A 25,979-nucleotide genomic window follows, 5' to 3' on the forward strand; every position below is an offset into this window, starting at 1 on the left:
TAAACATGGACAGTCAGTATAGAGAGATTGTGCTGAACAGGAGACTTCATTGGTTTGGTCACATTGAAAGAGTAGATGAGAGTTTCTTGTTTTAAGTGAATAAAAGTAAAAATAAATAATTATAATTATTTTACACATAAAAATTAACAAATTATTTTTTTCCAGATTTTTCAATAATTATGCTCCATTCGTTCCTCTGCTCCCTCTGGTGTCGCTTCTGAATAATAAAAAAAAAAAGGATTAATATTTTATTTTTACCTGATCAAATCTAAGAGGGCATCAACTCCACTGATCTCTTTTTCAGGGGGTTTGTCATCAGTTTCTACATTTCCGTAAAGTCCTGGCTTGATGGTCATTACAAAGAGGATTCCCAACAGGACTGCGATTATTGTGGTGGATAAATAGTAGACGATTGCGCGTAATCCTATTTTTCCTGATGCTCTTGTATCAAGAGATGCTAAGGATGATATGAGACTGGAAACAATCAGCGGCAAGATCAACACTTTCAACATATTGAGCAGAATTTCCCCGGGGAAATTGAAATACGACAGTTTTCTGTGTTCATTGGGTGACCAAACCTCACGAAGGCCAATGCCAGCACCGATACCTCCGACCATCGATAGAATTAAAAGAATAACAAGGATATTGCTTTTGATCATTGGTGAACATTTCTTGCTTTTTTTCAAATTTTCAGAAGATTTTAGATGTTCAAGGGCGACTGTATTGTTTTTCTTGATACAACCCATTTTATTTATTTTTTTAACTCGACAATTGTGTATTATATCTGTAAAAAGAAAGAAAAAGAGAAATTAATTAATTTGCATAATCTTAAATAATCAATTAATCAAGTATCAAATTAGTTTATTTATTAGTAGAAGCTGGTGAAAATTCTATGCCGCTTTTTACACTAATCTGTATAATTTACTGTTAAAAGTAATATTCTTTTTGAAATTATGTCGGTCAATACTATTAAGAAACACTGACTTTTTTCTTCCATAAAAATAATTAATTTAAATTCTCTACCCACGTGTTGCTAATCCTGACAAAATATAAAATAAAATATACATATTATTCGATTGGAATTCATTATTGAGATGAGTATTATTAATTAATTTATTTTATTGTGGACTATTATCCTCATCTTTCTTAGTTGTTGTTTCACGACGTTTCGGCCAACTATTCCTCTGGCCTTCGTCAGGTGGTAACCGTGACGGGATAGGAACTCTGAATCTTCTAACTGCATTCTCAGCAATTACCATCGTCTCACCACGTTTTGGCCAAGTAAACTTCTGGCCGGCTTTGGGTAAGATTGAAACCGTTATCTTCAGACAATTCTCACCTGGAAACGTAGAGATTCAACGTCTCTATCCAGAAAGATGAGGATAATAGTCCGCAATAAAATAAATTAATAAAATAAAATGCTCTAATTTTATATTATTTTTCAAAACTCTTATCATTCAAAATCACTTTTTTTTTTCTTTTTACAAGGAAGTCACTACTTATGAAGGCCCGGAGGCCACTCGGGGATAAGGGTTATTGCGTGTACAGTAATCAATAGGATAATATCGTAGTAATCGCTAGTAATGGAGATCTGATAAGGTGTCTCACTTAAGGGGGCAGTTCATCAGGAATTTGTTTATGTTGGACTTGAAGACATCCAAGTTGTAGTTGGGTGGGAAACAGACAAATGGAAAAGAGTTCCACAGGCGTGCACTTCTAAGAAAGAAGCTTTGTTCATGGAATCTATGTTTTGATTTAGGCACAGATAAAGAGTGGGAAAATTACTGACAGTGGTTTCAGCTAGATGGGTGTTTTTCGTGAAAGATTGGCGAGGGGGGGGACCAGAGATTAAAGCTCAGACGAACACTTCCCATATAAATAACAATAAAACAATGACAGGCTCGCAACGTCCCTTCTGTGGGAGAGAGGTTGCAGGGAAGAGAAAAGGGCATCCCCCACTAGGCTACGAAGTCTATTTTGTACTCTGTCAAGGCAGGATAGGCTGTTTTTAGCAGCTCCTGCCCAGATATGGCAGTAGTACTTCATTCTTGGACGTACTTGGCTTTTATATAGATAGTGAATTGCATCAGCAGTGAGATATCTACTGGAGTGGTAGAAGGATCCCACCATTTTTCCAGCGACTTTGGCAACAGATTTGATGTACATGTTCCATTTCAGATCAGGAGTAAAGATGGGATCATTCTGCCACTCCAGAAAATATCTCACTCCCGACGCAATCTTCTACTTGTAGAAAAGCCAAACATGTCTTCAGATGGAGTATTGCTGCCACATCTGGGGAGGAGTTCCTACAAGCATGCTTTCTTGCCTTGACATGATACAAAACCATCTTCGAAATCTAGCGGGTGAGGACCTTTTCGCCTCCCTACTGCCTCTTTCTCGCAGAAGAGACGTTGCTCTATCCTTACTTTTATGGTAGGTGTTCGACTGGACATCAATCTATAGTCCACCTCCTTTAAAACTATCACAACAAATACTCGTCTAGCTACAACAACTTTCAATAATTTCTCTCACTCTCTATCCGTACTTAAAACTAACAAAAATTCCATAAACAGAATTTCTTTCTTAGAACTGTTCTTCTGTGGAACACAATAGCGTGAGGCTGCTTGCTAACAGACTATAACATGGTTGTTTTCAAGTCTAATGTAAATAAGTTTTTGTTGAGTCATTCTCTTATATAATTAGACCCTACCCAAGTTTAACCACTACTGATCATCACAGTGTTCTCATCATCTACCTAACCCTCATGAACCCTTATCCTAAAATGATTCCCAGGCCTTGAAAAGCAGTAACCCCAAGTAAAAAAAAAATAATTTATGTATTCATAAATTATATTCCTAAACTAAATAAACTTGATCATTATATCAAGTCAAAAATAATTTCCTTTTAAACATAAGAATGTTTTATTCTTGTACTAACGGTGGGGGAAGGGGACGGCCAGCCAAACTTGGTCGTAAAATACGCTTAAATATATTTTAATTAATGCTGATTTTGTTTTTATTATTATAAAGCAAATTCTCTATTGAATATTATATATATATATATATATATATATATATATATATATATATATATATATATATATGTATGTATATATGTATAATGCTGATTTCAAAAGTTTTCAAAAATTACTTTTGTTCTGTCAGGTAGAATCTAAATCAAAACTTTTCACACTCCAGCCGCATTCTCTACCGCTTGAACTATCGACGGATAGATAAGAAAATTAAAAATGAGACCACTTCAAGCCATGAATGCATTTGTGTATGCGCAAAAGTAATAGAAATATGTCGGCAAGTTGAAATGAACATTTTGCATTTCGACTTGCCGACATATTTCTGTCATTCATATTTCTGTTATTCATCCATCCAAACAAAGATTTTACTCGTTCTAAACCATCGATGTAGTGGATGATTACTATTTCCTGTTAATTTCAGTGTTAAGTGACCAGTAGTTAATGAATTTATCGGTTAAATATTTTCACACAGACATACACACATATATACATATACTGTTTTATTGATATAGAGTTATAATCTTCAATGCTTATACTTAGATGTTATTCAATGTCATTGTTGATGCCACAAAAAATTAGTAGAAGAGACCTGGTCAAGCTGGAAGTCATTATCTTATGCACATTCAATGAGTACGAGAACTCTTCACCGATGATTTTGATGCAATATCAACTTATGATGCTCATAAACACACCGCCTGTAAATAAATGTTAAGGAAACATTAACAGAACAATGTTTTTCATTGAATTTATAACAAAAATCTAGCATTTTGTAGTATTGGCAATAAAACGAAAAAGTAGTAGAAAGCAAATATATCACGATTAAATGTTACCAAAGGCAAGATAAGTTACTTTTCCACCTACCGGGATAAGATTTTCGTAATTGAACTTATTTTAAAGGGTTTATTTATTCTAAAACAAAGTAGTGTCTAGTGCTTGAGTTAGACCAAGAATGAAATGGCTGACATGAGACGGTCATCTGGTGAGTCTCGATAATGCACTCGAAAATCGAAAAATGAAATAAAATGCATGAACGAGCTTGAAACTAACTTTATTTTTAATGCTATAGTGACATTTATTGGGTGGGTTTCCGTTAATATTTTGTTTAATTTTCGATTTTTGATTAATTATCGAGACTCCCTAGATAACCATCACATGCCAAAATGGCTGACATAAGTTAGCCATTTTGTTCTCGTTTAACTTAACCATTAAACCCTACTCGTGTTTAGTAATAAATAAATGCTTTAAAATAATTTAAACCACAAACAAAATTTTAAGGTAGGTAGAAGGGTAACGTTTTTTGCGTTTAGTCACATTTAATTGTTATATATTTGCTTTTTCAGCAAATATATAACTTTTCGTTTTGTTGTATATACTACAAAATGTCTCCAAAACCAACTATACATGGTGGCAGTGGAAAGCACAGAAAATTGAAAGAAAATCACTAGCAATATGAAGTTGATATCAAATTTACTGAAGAAGTGATTATCACCAGTCTATTGTCAATAAAACAAAATAATGCAATATATATATATATAGTAGAAAAAAAAGAAGTATATATATATATATATATATATATAGTGGAAAAAAATATTGGATTAGAAGAACAACTGGAATAAAAATTGATGCTCCCAAACACATAGAAGCACAAATCAATGTAACTCATTCACACTTTTAAGAAAAAACATTTTCTTTGTATTATAGATTTTGCTTGTATTACTTTTAAAAAAAGAGAGGCGCCAAACTGGCACTGGAGTTTGAGGTAAACCAACTGGCAAGCAGGTTAGCCTTTTCAGTTGCCGTGCAAGCAACCTCATGATTGTTTGATAGTGGGGAAATCGTTGACTGCCCATTATTTACTACACTGTTGTAGATTTTCCAAAAATCATGGGTACCATATTTCTGGTCTTCGATGCGTTTTCTGGTGGTTTCAGTGTATTCTGTCTTAGCTGTCGCTATTTCTCTCTTGCAATTACTTCTAGCTTCTGTATGCTTCTGTCTGTTTGAACTGGACTTATGTCAGTTGAATCTGCGGTACGCATGTTGCCTTTGAGCAATGGCAGCTGCGCAGGTACAAGTAAACCATTAGGGAGAGTGGGGCTTGCTATAGAATTTCCGTGTAGGAACATGTGCTTCAGTTGCCGTTTTGAACCATTCAAGGGTTTCATTTGTGCACTGTTCAGCTAGGAGAGAAAAGATATTTCCCAGTGGAGCATTTCTGATGAGATCCCTGATGGCTTCCCAGTAATGTAATTGTAATACCCTGCTGTTTTGAGCAGGGGATCTTCAGTTCTGGGTCGAGAATTTAGGGCGATTTCTACCATTATCACAGCGTGATCATCATTCTCGAGTGGGCTGTGGGCATTCATTATACAATTATCAGAAATAGATCTAGAACTGAGGCATGTTGATCTTGCTGGTCTGGGAAATGTGTCGTCTGTGATAAAATATTTAACTAAATGATTTAAATTCATGCCATACATACACATCATTTCACACGGTCAATAACCGTCAATAACATTGGATGTATTCGTTTATTTCTCCATGAGGGGCTGATTCTTCGGGATTTATACCACCAGAAAAATAAAGAGAACAAAAGCTAAAAAAAAAAACCAAGAAACTTCTTTGAAAATTGTGTCTTACACTGAAATTCTCAGAAAAAAATATTATGAAATGTTTTTAAAGATGTGATCGAATTATTTCTATTTAACATTCGCATATTTCTATGCAAATAGAATCATTCTCCCAACATTCTTTTCAATTATGAGCATCCATATTATCTTAATAAATCAAACTCAGTGAGAAACTATTTTTTTCTATACTGAAATATAAGCAATATTTTTTATGGCAAAATGATGTCGTTTTCTACACATATGCCTATCATGACAAACAAAAACAACATTTTCCTTGTAAAAAGAGTACATCATTTTCACCCTCTCCATTAGCAGGTTACAGTCTTGATCAATGATTTTTACAAAGTTTTACAAGTTTTATGGTCACACAAATAACAGTGCGGATGCACATTTTTACTTCTTTGTTCTCCTTCAAAAGAGGTCTGCCTAAACTTCTTCCTCATTGAATTTTCAGAAAAGCTGTTAGGGCTGTTGAGGTTTGTCATCAGGTGTTCGTTGGTAATATAAGCTAAGTAATTCACTTCCAGTTGACTAATTCAAGTGACAATAACTTGCTGGTGGGGTTATTTCAAGTGCGGAGTGGAGATCCTTCATGTGGTATAGGGTTCAATTGATCAACAAGGAGTGTTCACCTATGTTACTAGTCATACACCCTTTCCTGAAATTAATGATGCTTTATCTAAACAGCGTCACTTATTATATATTATTTTTATTGGAATCCTTTGAGATGAGTAATTTGTGTATTTATTTATTTATTTGAGGGATGTTATCCCCATCTTTACAACTGTTGTTTCACAAAGCAGGTCAGAGGTTTAGTTGGTCAAAACGTGATGAGACAACAGCAACTATGGAAGGCAGTAATTACTGGGGATACAGTTACAGGACCCAGCATTTCTATCCCATCACGGTTAATCACCTGATGAAGGACAGAGGATTAGTCGGCTGAAACATGGTGAAAAAAAAAACAAAAAAAAACACAACAACAATGAAGATGAGGATAACAGTCTGCAAATAAATAAATACAGTGTCAATTACATTTAGTAATTCATGTATTTCTTCTCTTCATTCGAGCAAATACATGCTTTTATTTGTACCGCGACTTGATAGAGAGTTTTCTTGTGCAATATTAACTGATTAAGTAATTAAATTAACCATGGAATAAGTAATGTTATTAAGTTTATTTTCACAAGCGATTAATTCCAAATTATAAATTGTATTTGAGTGATAACCAAAAGCGTTGGTTTTAATAATGAATAACGAAAGTTGAAAAGATCATTATTAAATCGTAATTTAAAGATCATTATCAAATCGTAATTTAAAAAGGTATTTTTTGCATCTAAAATGGAAGTACTCAAACTGAACTGTGTTTACAATTCCTTTGGAGTTGAATAGACAACTGGAGGAAAAAAATTTCACTGAACTGAATTATAAAAAAAATAATCTACAGGTCAGATAGATTATAAAACAAGCAATTTATATTAACAAATTAAAATGGTCATACGAGTGAACCTGTCTTATCAAGCCAAGGCTACATATTGTTATTTGGCATTAGAATCCAACTTTTTTTTTAGCTGACACAAAAGTTTTTATTGACTAACCAATCATAAAAAAGAAGAAAACATGGTATGACTCACGATTGATTATAAAACATGTCTCAAGTGAAAGTTTTCAATAAGAGAATTGACACTTAGGGAGTTCAGTCAATCATCAGTCATAGAGACAAACCGAGATAAAGTAAAAGTCAGCGAATAATTGAAAGCAAGAATAAAAAAAGAATAAGAAGAATTCTTTCCAAATTTGTCCTCTTGTAATGGACAAGAGCACAAAGTAAATTTCAAAGTTTCATAACCAAGACTTGTAGCAGTCAACTTCCTCAATTATTTTTATCCCAACAAGAACAAACATTTTCGTTTTTATTATTGTTAATTACCTGTGTTCTAATAAATATTTGTCATTCACAACCAATTTTTGTTTTTGTTTTGGGGGACTGACAATTTCTAACTAAATTGCGTTAAAACCAATGCTTTGCACATCTTTTAAATGCAGCATGGGTATAGAATGGTTGATAAAGCAACCAGTTGGAATGCATTTGGTCAATGTCCTCATAACGTTGGACTACATATGATGCTTTGAGACCCAGAATACGATCCCGAGTGATTTCCACAACACATAGCCACAGTCCCTTGGTGTCATGTCCCAAAATCCATATTGTAGGCCAATAATTTTGACGATTTTCGTTTGAATGACCTCAAATTTTTACAGCTTGTGTAGAAACGTTTCAAGTTTTTGTGTGTAACGTTTGGCATTTCTATCTTTTCAGATTAAGAAATGCCGTTTACTTCAAATGAAAAGGCATTTTGCATGTTATAGTATGCTCGGACTCAGTCACCGAAGACAGTGAAACGCCTTCTTCATAAATTTTGCAAAGAAGGCATCAACTACAAAACAAATTAGGACTTGGCACCAAAAATTACAAGAAAAGGGCTGCTTATGCATACCTAAATCGCCAGGACGGTCATCAACATTAGCAGAGACACTAAAGCAGGTTCTGATTTAAAACCTAACAAGCTGCAGTTTGTTCAGGCCTTGGAGGAAGGTGATAAGCGAAAACGTAAAGAATTATGTGTTGAAATGCTTGATAAACTCAAAGAAGATGATTTCGATGATCGGCTAGTTTTTAGTGATGTAACCAAGTTTCACATGAGTGGCAAAAGTTAATAAACATAATGTTCGCATTTGGGGTGAATAAAGTCCTCATGGCACAGCTAAACATGAGAGGAACTCACCAAAAGTTAATACGTTTTGTGCAATATCCAAGAAAAAAATTTATGGGCCATTTTTCTTCGGAGTAAATGTGAGCCTCAAAGAACCAACAAATATTTGTACTTTTCTTTGTAAATTTAGCCAATAAAACTTATGACTTTCAACATAAAATGTAGTTAGTTTCATTAAGATCCATCAAGTAATTTCCGAGATATGAGCATTTAGAATGGGGTCAACCTATATTTGTATATCACATCTACAAATGTACATAGCTTTCTAATGACAATTTTCTTTATTATTCAATGATATACATCTGCTATGCCATTGCCACTTGGCACATGTGCACATTGCAATTAAAATTGAATTCTATATCCATTTAGGAAGCGCTTTAATTATTTACTGTAGTAGGCAATATCGTTGCCAGTAAGGATTTCCTCTGGTAGGTCCTATTCATAAAATACTGATTCTAATTGACGTAGAATAGGTTATCATATTGCGAGATGATTTGTGTGCATCAAATTCTTTTTATCCACAAAAGTCAATATCCATTAACTTCGTCACTTGTCAACATAAGTCGGCAACAAGCAAATCAGAAGACGAGTGGATTAGAAAAACAAATTTACTGATTTTTGGTGAAAGAAACTTGTTAAACACAAATATGAGATCTGATATTGCATTTGACAGTTGTGATTATGATAAAACAAAACACAAAACAATTAGTTTGGGTTGTCTGTTTTATGGTAAATCAACTCTCGTTGTGTTGTTGAATGCTGATGTAATACTCACCAGAGTAGCAAGCATCCGCATATTTGTGCATTGTGTGGATGTGCGTGCGAGCGGTGGCGTGACGGAGGAGGGGTGGACTTGCCACACAGAAGTGTTGAGTGGAAAAAGAGAAAAAAAGATGGCGCCTGGTATTTTATAAACTGTGGTATCACGAGATCGCAAGATCACGAGAAAACAGAGGGCACACATGCAAATGAGACAAGGTGAAAAACTGCATAATAAGCAAGCTTGAGTGAGAGGAGGGAACAGTGTCGTTTACAGTCACGAGGTTATTGTGTTACTATTGCGAGCATTGGTGACGATTGAAGTTGAATTTGATACAAGCTATCTTCGCTATTGCTGTGAAAAATGACCGATTCCAGAGTTTGATGAGTCCACATCTGTCGTTGACTGGGTTGAGAGGGTTGAGTTGACCTGCAATCTCTGTGAGGTAAAGAGAGTGCACACTGCGATTCCTCTGAGATTGGCTGGGGGTGCTCTGAGTGTGTATCAACAACTTAGTGCCACCGAGAAGGCTGATGTGACCGCTATAAAAAATGTGCTGTACAAAGCATTTGCAATGGATCCTTGTATGAAAGATTCGGGAAAGGAATGGCACCAGAAGGGCTCCAATGTGTCAATATTAGACCTGTGGAAGGCCTATTTACAGTAGCGAGTAGATGAGACGCTGTGGCTGTTCCAAACAGTGTGGTTTCGGGGCAGAGATACTGCCTAACATGACTCGGCTTTGGTCTGAATGTGGCACCACATGAAGACCATTGTGAATGCGGTGTTGTCTCAAGAAAAGACCATTGAGGATGCAACATCAGCCTACATTGACGATGTGTACATCAATGAGGACATACAATCTGCATTGTGTGTCAGGGAAAAATTGGCTCAGTTTGGTCTGCAGTGCAAGAATCCTGAACGTCTGAGGGATGGAGCATGCGTATTGGGATTAAACATCTGTGAGGAAGACGGCACCCTACGATGGAGGTGTGGCAGTGGGATTCCAGGCATCCCTGACGTTGTTCCGAGGCAGACCATTTTTTTCTGGTGTGGGAAACTTGTTGAACACTTACTAGCCTGTGGCTGGCTCCATGTAGATGTGGGTGTCATCAAATGCAGAGCGAATTTAGTAACCACAGGTTGGGAAAATGTGCTTGATGATGCTTTCCTAACTCTGATGGTAACTGAGACCTAAGAGAGAGTCAACAAGGAGGATCCTGCCTGTGGAAGATGGTGTGTTGATGCAGACCACGTAAATTTGTGGGTCGACGCTAGTTTATTGACATTGGGAGTCGCATTAGAGCAAGGAGGGAATGTGTTTGAAGAGGCATGTCGGCTGCGACCCGTGAGTGATGCTCAGCATATTAACTTAGCAGAGCTGGACGCTGTTTTAAAGGGAATAAATCTCGCACTGCAATGGCAATCGAAGAAACTGCACCTGTACATGGATTCTCTCTGCGTCTACCACTGGGTGTTTGACATGCTTTCAAGACGGACAAGAATCCGCTCTAAGGCAGCTAAGATGTTCATCCGGCGAAGGCTAGACATGCTGAAGAGTCTGGTCTCTGAGTATGGACTATCAGTGATAGTAAAGCTGGTAACATCACATTGTAATCGTGCCGACCAACAGCAGTAACAAAGGCAGATTGTCAGGCACTGTGAGGCGTGTCAGTCTATTGATCCTGCACCAAAGCAATGGCGAAAAGAACGATTGGACATCAAGAAGGTGTGGCAGCGGGTGGCTATGGACATTATCCATTACAGTGGTAAACCCTTTCTAACTCTTATTGATTGTGGACCCACACATTTTGTGGTATGGCGACACATGATTAGACAGGCCTCGGCAATTGTTTTTTTTTTGTTTGTTTGTTTTGTAAGCTTCTGCAAACCAGTGTTGCCGATATTTTTTTTCTTTAATTGATAATCTCTTCAAAGAACATTCGATCGAATGGGAGAAATTGCACAGAGTTTGTACTGGCAGAGCACCTGCAATGCTCGGCTATAAGTCTGGCCTCTAATCGTTAGTTAAAAAAAAGTGACTTCAGAAGTAAATGGGACTCACTGCATGATTCATCAACGAGTATTAGCTATCAAGACGTTAGCTGAAGCATTCAAAGAAGGGTTTAGCCGAATGATTAAAGCAGTAATTCTGGTTAAATCAAGGCTATTTGCAACACGTTTCTTCCAAGTTTTATGTGAAGATTTTATGTGAAGCACTACTATTTCACAAAGAGGTGACTCTCGAAAGGCGTTAGAGAAAATTTTTGAATTGAGATGAGGGTTGCAAATATTTCGCACTTCTCAAAATGCAAATATGAATTATTGTTTATTGATAAATTTACACTGTGCAAATTGGTATACCTGTTCAACATTTTTTTTTTTTTTTAGATATTTAATACATGATTACAGGGTAAGAGAAGTACAATAATATTTTTGCCTGAAAAGATATTATCTTTACAATTAAATTGGAACTCTGGATCACCAAAATTAACCAAAAGAAATTATACATGTTCCTATCACCTGAAGAAGCAACAAATGAAATTAAAATCGATGCAAGAGAATTTGAAAAATCTTACAGCTTAAATAAAAATTATTTTCCTGATGAATATTGCAAATCTTTCTTCTTTACAATCCTTTCAATGCCAGTGTATCTAATGTACCTGAAGCAGCAAAAAAAAGAGTTCATCAATTAAAAAAACAATTTTGAAGCTAAATCATAGTTTGGTAAACTGCAACAAGAATTTGGGACAAAAATTTTTCCAAATTCTCAATAATATCAAAAATGGCAATAAGGAACTTATCGCGATTCCCAATACTACATAAAGCAACATTCTCCGAACTTCTCATCCTTAAAAACAAGTACCAAAATCAATAAATGTTGAAGACGACTTGATGTGTGTCTTATAGACAACAGAACCCAAGATAGAATTACTCATTAAAAACCGCAATATCAGCCGTCTCATTAAGTCAGTTCTTGAACATAATTTATATAATGGTGGAAATTTGTGTATTCGAATAATTTTTAATTGATTTGCAATTCACTTTTTTCTAGCAGCGTTTTAATTTTTTATGCATAAAGTTTAAATTAATCGTTAAATTAATCGGGAATGCATAGTTACTTCACAAATCAATAATCTATAATTCAATCATTGCAATATATGGCAGTTTGTTATACAAGAAGATGAATATATATAAGATATTTAAAAGATTGGGATCGCTTCCCGATTTCTTGTTCTAAAACTGGTCTCTATAATTGAAAGGTTAAAAACCACTGATCTTGGGTATATTCATTTCACAAGCGACAAAATCAACGCCACTTAACTTATGTTATCTAACAAAAACTGCTGATTATACCGTCACTAAATATGTTATTAAATAAACAAAAATTGCTATTTTTCCAAAAATTGGTAGAAAATTGCGGATTAATTATCTTTTAATGTACAAATAATCAGAATAAATCTGATTGAATTTGAACTCCCCAAAATCAATTCCAAAGGCTGTGATGGTATCCATTAAAGCAATCGCGCATTCTCAAAAATGAACTGACAAAGTTACCCTTGGGTTGTATATTCCATGTCCAACAGAAATTATTGCTCCCTGTTATTCAGGTGCAGCCTTTGCTAACCTTGTAACAGTATCGTAGGAACTATTTCTTTACACACACTTTAATAAAATTCCCTTAGCGTAGGAATACAACGAGAAGATTCACTGGGAATTTACTTTATGCTTTGAACAGACGGATTGTAAGTAAATGTTAATAAAACATTAATATGACATCGTTTTACGGTGACCTAGTCTGAAAATCCGGGTGTGTCCATTTCGAATCCAGTTCGTTCCACACCTGACATTATGTCTACCCTCCTGGAAATGAGATAAATAAAATAACACATAAGAACAATTACACGCTAAGGAAAGATTCATTGACAGTTGCAAACAATGAACTAGTCTTCTCTTAACCTGTAGTAGGTCAAAAAACGCGGTCACAACAAAATTAAATGCTGTCAGAAACTCTGAAGAATGCGAAGATTATATTAAGGCACATTTCCTTCCTAAAATAAATAAAACTTCTGTTCATATAATACGTTTCTATCCTGATCACCGATCACACGGTAAATAGGATTAGGAGAGACAATAATCACTTCTAGTTGATAACAATAAAGCATTTTAAAATGCAATATGTGAGAGGGGCACCTACCAACATTCTTTGTTTTAATGTTTGTATATATGTCATTTTCATTATATATAATTATTGGGTGCCATCGTATAATTTAGTGAAAATAATATTTGCATGAAAATAGCTTACCCCCCCCCACCACCACCACATAAATTAGCAGGAGTACTTGGCGTCGTCTGATGTGTTATTTTCGATAAATGATGTTGATTACATGAAAATTAAAAATAAACAATTGGCCTAGTATTGTAGTTTGAAATGATCTAGTTCAATGGGACAAAATAAGAATAAAAATCAAACACAGCCCATCTGAGATGCGAACTTACTACCGACAAGTGTTACACACTAAACTTTGGAGAGCTGTTTTTATTAACATTTTCTTTAAAGAAAACAATTCTAAAGGGAATAATTTTTATGTTTATAAATGTTTAAATGAAAGACCAATAGAAATGTTATATGATAAACAGAAACAAAAATAATGAGTTCAAAAGAATAAGTTCACAAAAGAGATATTTTATAGATGTTTGAAATAGAAGTTTACATTGGAAAATATAGAATGTTTGTTAATATATTGTAAACCAACATTCATTAGAAGATATATTGAGGAAGTCAATAATTTCGTTTGTTTTCATGGTAGAAATTTCAGTGATAAATGTTAGGAATATTAAAATGAATAATTTATATCTTTAAAATGAATAAGTTTATAGATCAGTTTTCTATGAGCAGACGACGACGTGAAAGAGTTAATGAGTTATGTGTAGGTATGTGCGTTACTGTAGAGTGTGTATACTTATGACTGTGTGTGAGTTGAAAATTGTATTATTTAGCTCTCTCAAGCCTGACAGAGGGGCGAAAGAAGCTAAGGTAAAGTAGGTGTTAACTTTATTGTGAATGTTGGCTCAAATTTGTTATTGAAGGAAAAAAATAGCTTTTTATGCCTTTGGAATAATTCAAAACGACAAATTAATTAATTCAAGAAATGCATCTGACTAGATTAGAATGTTTTATTTGTATTTATTAATTCATGCGAGTGCATTCATTGAACCGTATGTAGACCTTTTCATTTTGGACACCAAAGTGTCAATTTTGGTGCTCCCTACAAAACCATGATGCCAAAATCAGTAAATTTAGAGTATTCATTACGTTTAAATGTTTAAACGATTCATGGTATTTCTTTTTTTTTTTTTTTAACCTTCCTTTCGGGTCAGAAGTAGGTTGGAAGCGATGGAGAAAATAAAAGGTTGGTTTATTTGCATTTATCAGAAAAAATTACTCATTTACAACTCTTAATTATTTTTGTGCATACAAAAGTGACAATTTCATGCTTTCCATTTTATACTTGTTGAAATTTTTAGATAAAATCGATTAAATGTTTTAAAACGATAGTGAAAATCTCTGATAATACTAAATGTAATGTACTGTAATAGATGCACGCAATTCAGATAAGATTATGACAAGCCTATTTCATGCATATAAAATAGGCTTGTCATGATCTTATCTGAATTTGATTTGAGGTGTGTACAAACAGTTAATTAATGAGTAACGAATGACGTTTACTATAAGCTGAATAATTAGTAAATTTGATATATTATTATTATAATGCGCATCTGCAGAGTTAGTAGCCAGTGGAGTGAAATTTCTGTATCTTACTAAATAAATAACTTTGGTGTAATGGGTGTCGGTCGTAGTAAATGTGAATGAGAGAATGAGTATTTCCTTGTAATAAAACGAAAAATAACTGAAATATTGATCAGTTTTTTCTCTGTGTCACCCTAAACAAAGCATTTTTTCACTTGGATCGTAAGGGGCTATTATTTGTGGTGGGTTGAGCAGCGAGATGTCTGTTCACATTACATTTAAACTTCAGTTGGTTAGTACAGTCAAGGAAGCAACGAAACAGGGAGGGTATTCCAAAGTCTATCAGTCTGAGTGAAAAAACTATAAAAGTAGAGTTTCCCGGCATCTAGTGAAAGGGTTGGATTTTACTGCTTGTCGAGTTAATCAAGGGTATGTACATCAAGGGGGTAAGTGCTATAAGTTTATCAGAGCACATCCCATTAAAATATTTGTAAAACTGGCATAGGTATGCGTCATTGCAGCGATAAAACAGAGGTGAAGAACCAATCAGATATGAGACTTTTTCTGAACCGTGTCTAAGAGTGAGAGACTATTAATAGATATACCAGAGTTAAATAACTAAATCAAGTGATGTGATTGAAAATGAATTTTTCATGACACAGATCAACCTAGAGTGAAAATAAGTGATGACAATATTTTTATGTAGCTATTTTGGTCATTTTACATTTATATATATGTTGGAGACGTCCCTCCATGGGATTAATGGACTATCTCATGACGTCACTTCTTCTGCTGACGTCACTTCCGGTAACTAGTACGCGGCCAAGGAGGTTGTGTGCAAATGCCCAACAGTTGAGGAATGGTATTGCTCAACCCGCCTTGCCTGTAATATATGTGAATACATATTTGTTTCTTAAAGTCCTGTGTTTCTTTCGTTTTATTAGCATTTAACACCATAACAATATAGGAATATGACTGTATGAGAGGTGTTCTAAAAATACTTGCTCTTATTTTGTTACTCCAATCGAATGGATCAGAGGGGATTACAAATTATATTGCTCTGATGATTGAACTTATGCATTAAGTTTCTTTTATCTGTTGCCGATATTGACGGTGTGAAACTCTAAAAAAAAAATTACCCCTGTCCTAGACAAGCGTCAAAAACAGAGATGTGTCATTGAATTCCTGGCAAAAGTACGTTGAGAATGGTGATATATAGAAAAATAAATTGCAGAACACAAAAGGTTGCTTGCTTTAATGGTATAACTCTCGTCGTCATAGCTCTTCAACTTTTTTAGTTAAAAAATAGAAGGCTTTACTTTGGAACGACCATTGTACAAGAAAGCATGCTTCGGATGTCAATCCTCAGATATCGTTTATCGCTGGCAAAGGTGCATTAAGAAAGGTGGTGACTATATATAAAAACAAATTCTGGAGCACAAAAAGGTTATTCATTTTAAAGGGACCATTTCTATCTTCGTAGCTCTTCAATTTTTGTTTAAATAGGAGATTTTACTTTTGGAACGAGCTTCAAAGAGAAAACTTGTTGATAGTTGATTAAATGCATTGTTTTGTCCTAGAATTTATTTACCAATGAATGAAACTATACCATTTCAAGTTCAAAATGATAATAATCAACTTCAAAATGGACTTATTTCAAGTGAAAAAATTAATCAACTTCAAAATAGATCAATCAACTTCAAAATGGATTAATCAATTTCAAATTGGAAAACAACCGCAAAATGAGAAATAATTAACTTCTAAATGGAACAATCAACTTCAGAATGGATTTATCAAATTCAAATTGAGATGTTTTTGATAAATTGGTAATTCTTTTTCAATTAACTTACCACATGAGTAAGACAACTGACTGGTCGTCTTCATTTTATATACGTGTGTGTGTGTGTGTGCGTGAAGAAAAACCCAAAAATACAGACAACTTAGAGGCCAAGAAAGCAGTGGGTGAACCTACCGCAAAAGTAAGAGAAGAAAGTCCTGCATCAGCAAAAATGATGTTTCATAATGATGCTGGAGAAACCTCTACAAAAGAAGCTCTAGAAGCAGCAGCTCCAAAGAGGTCTTATCTCAAGAAAACTGTGGCTGTCGAAAGAAAGGGCCCAGACTTTAGATGCACATGCTGCAGCAGAAAATTGTAAAGACCTGGCAAGAAAAATTGGTATGTTTCTGCCAACAGCGTATCGTTGGATACATCAGGGTGCTGATAAGATTGACTTTACGGAAGGAGCAAGAAAATAAAAAAGTATGCAAGAGCATAAGAATTTTATAGCCGAATTAATTGAAGACTCTCCTAGGGTCACACTTCAAGACATCGCAAATAAATAAATAAAAAATTATGAGATTTGTGTGACACAAGAGTGCATAAGAACGCGCTTGGACTCAAGTTGTTCATTATGAACCAGAAGCTACTCATAATAACATCAATAAGGCGAAAGGAAAGGATGACGCAGTAGCTTTATTAGAATTTCAGTTCCAAAGTCTGCTAATTCTTTATATGGATGAAACCAATTTTAATCTTCATATTTCAAGAATAGAAGGTCGCTCTAAAAAAGGCACAAGATGCGCTAGAATTGCAGCCAGACCCAGGGGAAATAACATCCAAGTTATTGGGTGTATTAGTAACAATGGATTAATTCATCATAAAATTAGAAGAGGCTCTTTCACAAAAGAGGATTAAAAAGAATGGATCAAGGATTGCCTTAGAAAGGTGAATGAAATTTATGAAAGGGGTGTTATCTTAGTTATTAATAACGCCCCTTGTCATACTTCAATTGAAGAAGTTGTGGAGAAGGATGAATTTTTGAAACACCAAATTTTAAGACTTGACCAAACCTTTTCAATAGGATTAAACATTGGACTATAGATAGTCCAATGTTTAATCCTATTGAAAAGGTTTGGTCAATCATAAAAGCTGACATAAAAAGAAGTATGGCAGACTCAATTGTTAGGATTTTAAGGGATGATGACCAGGGCTCTTTAACAATGAAAGATGATTTCCGAGGCTATTAATAATATTTCTCCTGCGATTTGTATTAACTTCATATCTGGAATACAGAGTTTACTTCCCTTTTTAATTCACTTAAATGATATTTAATTTTAAATAAATTTCTTTCGAACGTTTATATTATTTTGTATTTCTTTGAAGTAAAAATAGAATAAATATCAAATTTATTTGTATTATATTAATTTTCAATTTGAAGTTGATTATTTATTTTTTATTTAGAAGTTGTTTTCCAATTTGAAATTGATTAATCCATTTTGAAGTTGACTGATCCATTTTGGAGTTGATTGATCCATTTTGGAGTTGATTAATTTTTTACTTGAAAATAAGTTTACAAGTTAGAAAAGCATTTCATCTAAGGCATGAAAATTGTTAAACAAAATGTTTTTACTATAGGCTTTAAAAATAAAGGTACAAGATTCAATTTCAAATTTATTTATCTTCAAAGTGCACTTTTATAAACTTTACAAAGTAAGGTATAAAAATTTAATTGAAATTGAATAAAAAAAATTACCTTGGATTTATTTTATGTGATGTACATTCTGTTGCACTTTAAAAAAATCATTGGAAATTTTATATCTATATCATTAATTGCTAGATGAAAGATGATATTTTTAAATTGCAACAAAATGCACATTACATAAAATAAATCCAAGATAATTTTTTGATTCAATTTAAATTAAATGTTTATACTTTACTTTGTAAAATGTATAAAAGTGCACTTTGAAGATAAATAAATTTCAAATTGAATCTTGTACCTTTATTTTTAAAGCCTATAGTAAAAACATTTTGTTTAACAATTTTCATACCTCGGATGAAATGCTTTTCTAACTTGTATCTTATCTTTTTAAGATTATATTTTAAAACTCTCCTTCTCTCTATTTCAGTTTGTATTTCTCCTCACACCCCAACTCATTTTTGCAACCCCCTCTTTGTAGTATTACAGGTCTGAATATTCTCTCTGTTTCAGTTTGTATTTCTCCCTAAACCACAACTCATTTTTTGCAACCCCCTCTTTGTAATACAGGTCTGAATAATGAGAAAATCTTAATTTTTTTAACAAAAACTTTAAAATAACTTTTTTAGATTAAATTTTTTAAAAAATCTTTAAAATTTAATACGGAACATATTTCATATAGGTTTCATTAACAAATATTCAGTACATAACGAGAAAAATACAGATAAAAATTTAAAAAGGAGTGTATAACTGGTTATGGCCAATAGTAGTCCTCGCTAGCGAAAGTCTTTGTTATTGTTATTCTATTATTATAATTATTTAAAATATTTTGTGTCCTGCTCTTTCGCGCGAGGACTAATTTTGAAGTTGATTATCATGTTGAACTTGAAATGGTATAGATAAGTTATGTTAAGTCCAACTCCTCCACATCTCCACGATAGAATTGTGCCACATTTTATGTTTTCTTTCTATAATTGAACAATTAACAATAAGAAATCGGATATGAAAAGGTTAGTACACTGGCATTTTCCACCTAACTAAATTAACACTATAGCGAACCATCAATCTTTTCCACTCTTAAAAGAAAGAGAAAAAACTTATTGTTTCATGTTTATTAAAAGATGTGTAATAATTTGACATAATTAATTGGTTCTTAATTGTAGTAATATTTACAGAAAGATTATGGAACATACAGGATGATTGGAAAGTAATTCCTATACCTGGAAATTATTATATTATTCTTACAAGACATGAATAGAGTGGAAGAAGCAAGGTTTATGAGACTGTCCCTCTAGTTTTTCATTTAGTTCCCACAATCCATCAGTGATGTTTTTGACAACGAGAAAAATGCTGTTTTCTAGCTCAACTGTTGTTTTAGTTGATGATCTCTGGAGATTTTAAATCTCCTCATAATATTCATCATCATTCATCTGTCAATCGATCCATCTCATTAATCCTAATTTTCAAATTACTTTTTTAGACTTGGTAAGTGTTGAGTCATTAGTAAAGAAAAGAATGGTCTTGTAAAATCAGTTAATGCGGTTCCGAGGCATCTTAAAAGTTAGTGTCGAATGCTAGCGCCCGTATTGACTTCTAAAGAAAACCTCACGCTATACATTTTCCTGTTATTACATTTATTTATTGTAAGAATTATAGTCCAGTAATAAATTACTAGCACTTAATAATATGCGGTTATTTTCCAATCAATCTGTATGCATGATCTTAAAGAGATTTTTAAAGAGATGTACAATGCTTACTTTTAGAAAAGACTCCAAAATCTTTTTCATTTTAGTAATGATAAAAATGTCTGGGCTTTTATGTTTCGGCCAATCAAAAATCCGAAAAACAATTTCTTGAAAGATTGAAGTTTTGAAGCTAACATTTGGTTTCAAAAAGTCATAATTATCACTGTAAGCAAATGAAGGGTAGCAATCACCAGTCTATCAATGAATTGAAAATTATCAACCGCCATTGTAAGCAGTTTCTGGAGTCAATATCAGTAAACTGTCTTGAAATTAACCCCTTCTACATAATGCCATTGAACTTTAGAGATCTATAGGTGGTAGTTGTGTTTTACTTTCTTCTCATATTTCGACTAGACCTCTCGACTACACTCTCAAATTATTTTTTCTTCTTTTTGGTGACTGCTTTTCAACAACTCACTCAAGCTGTTTTTCTTTCTTTTTCTTCATCAACAAAAAAAAAAAAAAAAGGAGCTGCTTCTGAAATAATGTTTTTCTCAAATATTTTTGATTAATTTGAAAAAAGAATTCTATTATTTCAAATCGTTTGTTAGACAGTCAAACGAATGTGTTCAGAAAAATTCATTTTTCTTTTCAAGGACTTTCTCTTACATTCATTTAAAAAGATATTTTACGTTTGTTTCGTTGTCTTTTCTGCCTTATGCTAATATTGTATACTAAACCTTGTGTATCGCTTTATTGCAATTTTTAAAAATTTTAATTTTGAAATCGCTATAAAATGCAGAGAAGTGAAATTTGGTACACTGTAAGAGCATAAAAAGGTGCCTTATTTCCCTGATTTTTGTGGAATTTGGACAAATATTTTGAAAGTTATGCTAATTTTTTTTATTTTCTGGTAATTTTATTTTCTGGTGATTAATGTTATTATGGGTAACTTTATTGCAAGCCTCCAAAAATGTATATTTTCGGTTATAAAACAATATTCTAATTTCATATTTCTTTTTATACGAAATAAAGAACATATCAAGTAACAATATTAATTAAAATCAAGAACGAATTTCACATTATTGTCACATTAATTATCCCATTGTTTAGGGAAATATTTATTTATCAACATAACTCCCATGCTTCAAAATCACTTTGAATAGCCCCTTGTCAACTGATGATGTCAGTCGGCGGATTTGAGAAGATGTGATGCTATAAGAAACTTCCAAAATCTTTCTCCAAAATTCATCCTCTGGCGAAAATTGAACAACTCCTTCATAAACTTTCATCTTTATTATTGATCAGAGGTGCTCAATTGGGTTTATATCTGGAGAACAAGGTGGCCATAGCATCAAATTTTCTCCACTAATACCTAATGACTTAAGGTAAAATGTTGTAACCTTGGCTGAGTGGAATGGCGCATTGTCGTGCATAAAAATCAGTTTGCAGTGACATGCCAATGGAAGATCATGAAGCCATGGTGACAAATACTCATTTAAAAATAAAATATAAGACTGGCTTGTCAGTTTGACACCTTCTGACACTCGAAACGGTCCATTTAGTTCATCGCAGAATATTCAGCCTAAAACATGACACCTCCACCTTATTTTGCTTTTAATGACATTTATTTACTACTAGCGGGGCAACTCGGTTTTGCTCGGGATCGTATAAACACTGAGGAAATTTAATTTGATTTTGAATATATTTGTTATTGTTAGGAGAGAGGAATTTGTAATGTTTGCGATTCTCGTTTTCAAATACTATTATTATTATTATTATTATTATTATTATTATTATTATTATTATTCGTATTTACCATGCCTCCGCACGGGACAGAGTTATACACCAGGGTCATTTTTTTTTTTTAATGTTGAGAAAAAGATCATTAAAAAAAAAACGAAACTAAACGAAACGAAATAAACCGGAAATGATGTATTGTATGTTTATGCGATGAAAGAAAAAAAAATGGAAAGAATCCGTTTTTATTTATTTTTCGTAGTGTGAAAATGTATTGAAGAAAATGGTAATTTAACAACGTAAAATAAGCTTGGTGCGTTTCCCCCAATAGGAAGCATTTTAGGTTTTGTAAGAATCTACTAAAGCCGAAATCGGTGTGCGTTCGTAGCAGTTGCTAGTGAACGATCAAGCAGCGGTGTAAATGGGGAGCAGGCAAAGGAGGAATTGAATAGAGAGAAAATATTTTACAACTTCCATTGATTCTAACCGATTTTTGCAGTTAACTTTCACAAGAAAAAATATAGGAATGTACGCTTATCGAGAAAGTGTAGAGGTAATAGGCCTGTAGCACACCTCAGATAATTTGGTGGAGTTTGTGCATATTACATTTGCATGAAATGTCTTGGCTTTTAATCCTATTAAGGTCAAACTCAAGGGAGAAAATGAGTTCATTTTATTTATATAGAAGAAGATATATTTGTTTTTGACCACTTTTTCGTTTTATTGTTTATACTACAAAATGCTCCATTATTGAAACTTATTTTAATGTTAATATGTTGATTTTTATAACGCATACACATTGACTTTTTTATAAATAGATTTCTTTTAATCACTAATGAGTCCGATTTTTGACCATCTAAAAATGTATCATTTTCTGCTCTATTTTTTCAAAGAATTGCTTGAGAACTGAACATAAAAAATTCATAAATATTTCTTGGACAAATTTTCAAAGAAATTCTCAAACTACTATGATATGATAAATTTCATAACTGAATTGTATCCAGTGAAAACTAAAAAGATGTCCCCTTTCTATGGCCGACAAAATTATCTTCCTTTGAAATAAGGAAATTTTCAAGTCAAAGTAGTGCACTTTGGAAAAACACACGGTCAAGGACCTCTTTTCGGCATAAAGGGGGCCCCAAATCTCATGAGAATGTGTCACTTTGTCACTGCTCTTTTGAGATTACGCAGGTTCGAGATTAAAAACCTTATACTTTCTCTGTTTGCTGGATGGTCAACAGGCTAAATAAATCTATCGTGCTTGGGATTGGTTTCTACAGACAAAATTATTAGTTAATAATTAAGAATTGATTATAAAATGTTAAATTGAATTTTGTAAAAAAATTCTTAATGCTGTAACATTTTAAGTTATAAATTTATTATATTTTTTATTAGAATACCTTGCCTTTTTCTTTTCCGGTTTTAACAGTTTTACTTTTCTAAGTGTAATCTGAATCATATTACTTTTCATGCTCGCATTTTTCTATGCAATCCATGATTTTTCCAGGCTTTGCTTTGTAATAATATTTTCTTTTTTGTGTTCAAAATCATCTTATATTACTGGTAGAATTATTATCCTACACTGATAATTGCGTAAGCATGAAACACTAGTGTGTGTCTGTCTAAATTAATAATTATATAAATATATATGTCAAATAAATGGAAATAAAAACGTATATATATATATACATACATACACCCCATTTTGTTTTCTTTTTGAAAAGGGGAGGTATTTTCTCCCGAAATTAATCAAAGTTCCATACCGCGAATGGACTTTATATACACCAGACATACCAACAACTTGGTTGCAAATTAATTATATAACGAGGTGAGGAATGATAGATAAATAAACAGTTAGACATTTCTCTACTCGAACATACCCGTCTGTTTGTTTGTTTTTTCTTTTCTTTACTCTTGTGATTCTGGTGCTTTATGCATTGCTTTTGGCTTTTAAAACTTACACACACACACACACACACACGCGCGCGCGCGCGCACGCACACACACACACACGCACACACACACACACACACACACACACACACATATATATATAATTCAGGAAAAAACATATACATATAGTTATTTCTGGCATGAATTGTTACCCTACACTGATGATTTCGTAAGCATGAAACACTATTGTTTTTAGGTCCTAATTAATAATTATTATATAAATATATATGTACATATAATTAAATAAAAAACTTATTATAATCCTAAACAAATTATTTTAGTAAATTTCGGTTTTATTGACACTTTACTGATCAACGTAACCCCCACACAGTGGATGCATTGTGTCAGCAACAATCCAACGTCTCTGATTTGTCCCCTTAGCAGCTATTCTTCCAGCTCAAAACCAATTACTTTGGAGAGGTTTTGAGGGCTATGATTTCTTGAACCGAATGCAAAAGAAACAACAGGATCAACATCGACTATTTGTTGTAAAAATTTATGTGGTTGTTGCTGTATAGTTCTACAATTAGTCAACTGTGTTGAAACTTCCTTATCTTATGTTGTTGGGCATATTATTACTATTTGGTTGTTGGGGGCCTATGTTTTGTTAAACCGACATATAAGAAATCTCTGAATCACATTTTCACTAAATATGTGGGTATACTGTTTTGCAATTTTTCAGGATCAGTTGCTTATTCAGTGGACGTTCAAAGACAGAAACATAATTTACTTTTGCTAAAAAACACGTCTTTTTCAAGCTTTATAAAATTCCTTGACGTTAATGAAAAAAAAATTCAGAAATTTACATGCGGAGTTTGAACATACAGACCACATCGTGCAAAAAACAAACAAAAAAATACACGCTATCAACTTACCCATAGTAGAATTTTCATGATCTGTTGTTCTATCATTGTTGCTAAGCGACAACATGGAAAAAATGGCTTTACTGATGATAAATAAATTAAAATAACGGTTTTACTTATTGGCTCTCGGTAATTATTGGGGGTAATATGAGACAAAGCTGTACTCAGATCACTCCGAGACTTATATACTAAGTTCTCTAAATTTTAAAGAAAACTTGATCAGCCATTTCGGAATCTATAAGGAACAAACTCACGCACAAACAGAGACAGAGTTGCATTTATATATATATATATATATATATATATATATATATATATATATATATATATATATATATATATATATATATATATTAAACTGTAGAAGAGAAATAGCAAATAACTGTGTTCACAAAATAAAATTTACTCTAGGATAGCGATACAAAATAGTTTTAAAACTAACAAAAACAATAGAAAATAAACAAATAAATAAATTAAATAAACATGAATATACATAAACGATCACACATATATGTATGTATATATATATATATGTATATATATGTGCATATATGTGTGTACACATATGTATATTTATATAAAAAAAATTTAAAAAAAAATAAAAATAAAACGTCTGCCTTAAACCACTAAACTAGTTTAAAAAAAGATCCTTTGTTCAATAAAATGCATGCCCATTGGCTGATAGGAAGGGGCACGGTGGATAATAGAAAACTGATTGGCTAACTAAAATCCTCAACAGAAGAGGACCATATAAAAACGATAAAAAAAACACAGAATTCGCGCATAAGCCTGACGAATCCTAGAGTGGATGAAACGCTGAATATTCAGTGTAGCTTTATCGCCATATATATTTTATAAATATTATAAATTACTATATATATATATATATATATATGTGTATTTTATAAATTACTATCTATATATATATATATATATTTTATAAATTACTATATATATATATATATTATAAATTACTATATATATATATATATATATTATAAATTACTATACATATATATATATTTTATAAATTACTATATATATATATATATATATATATATTATAAATTACTATATATATATATATATTTTATAAATTACTATATATATATATATATTATAAATTACTATATATATATATATATTTTATAAATTACTATATATATATATATTATAAATTACTATATATATATTATAAATTACTATATATATATATATATTATAAATTACTATATATATATATATATATTATAAATTACTATACGTATATATTTTATAAATTACTATATATATATATATATATATATATTTTATA

The 25,979-nt window shown here is 32.6% G+C and overlaps 1 protein-coding gene across 8 annotated transcripts in view; it reads right to left on the minus strand.

The window, feature by feature from the left end:
* The window catches only part of LOC145257294 (excitatory amino acid transporter 3-like), a 147,595-nt gene that overhangs the window by 87,376 nt on the left and 34,240 nt on the right, over positions 1 to 25,979 (minus strand). For 5 of the 8 annotated variants that reach the window (XM_080115653.1, XM_080115654.1, XM_080115655.1 and 2 more), the window contains exon 2: positions 259 to 784. In XM_080115653.1, the coding sequence (XP_079971779.1) occupies positions 259 to 746 (488 nt within the window). In that variant the 5' untranslated portion in view covers positions 747 to 784. Of the gene's footprint in view, positions 1 to 258; positions 785 to 3,640; positions 3,727 to 11,774; positions 11,859 to 25,979 lie in introns of all 8 variants that reach the window. The other 3 variants (XM_080115650.1, XM_080115652.1, XM_080115651.1) reach the window with 2 other exon arrangements.

The sequence above is a fragment of the Euprymna scolopes genome, chromosome 3 (genome assembly GCF_053919585.1).
Source record: "Euprymna scolopes isolate OS-2025 chromosome 3, ASM5391958v1, whole genome shotgun sequence".
Classification (NCBI taxonomy): domain Eukaryota; kingdom Metazoa; phylum Mollusca; class Cephalopoda; order Sepiida; family Sepiolidae; genus Euprymna; species Euprymna scolopes.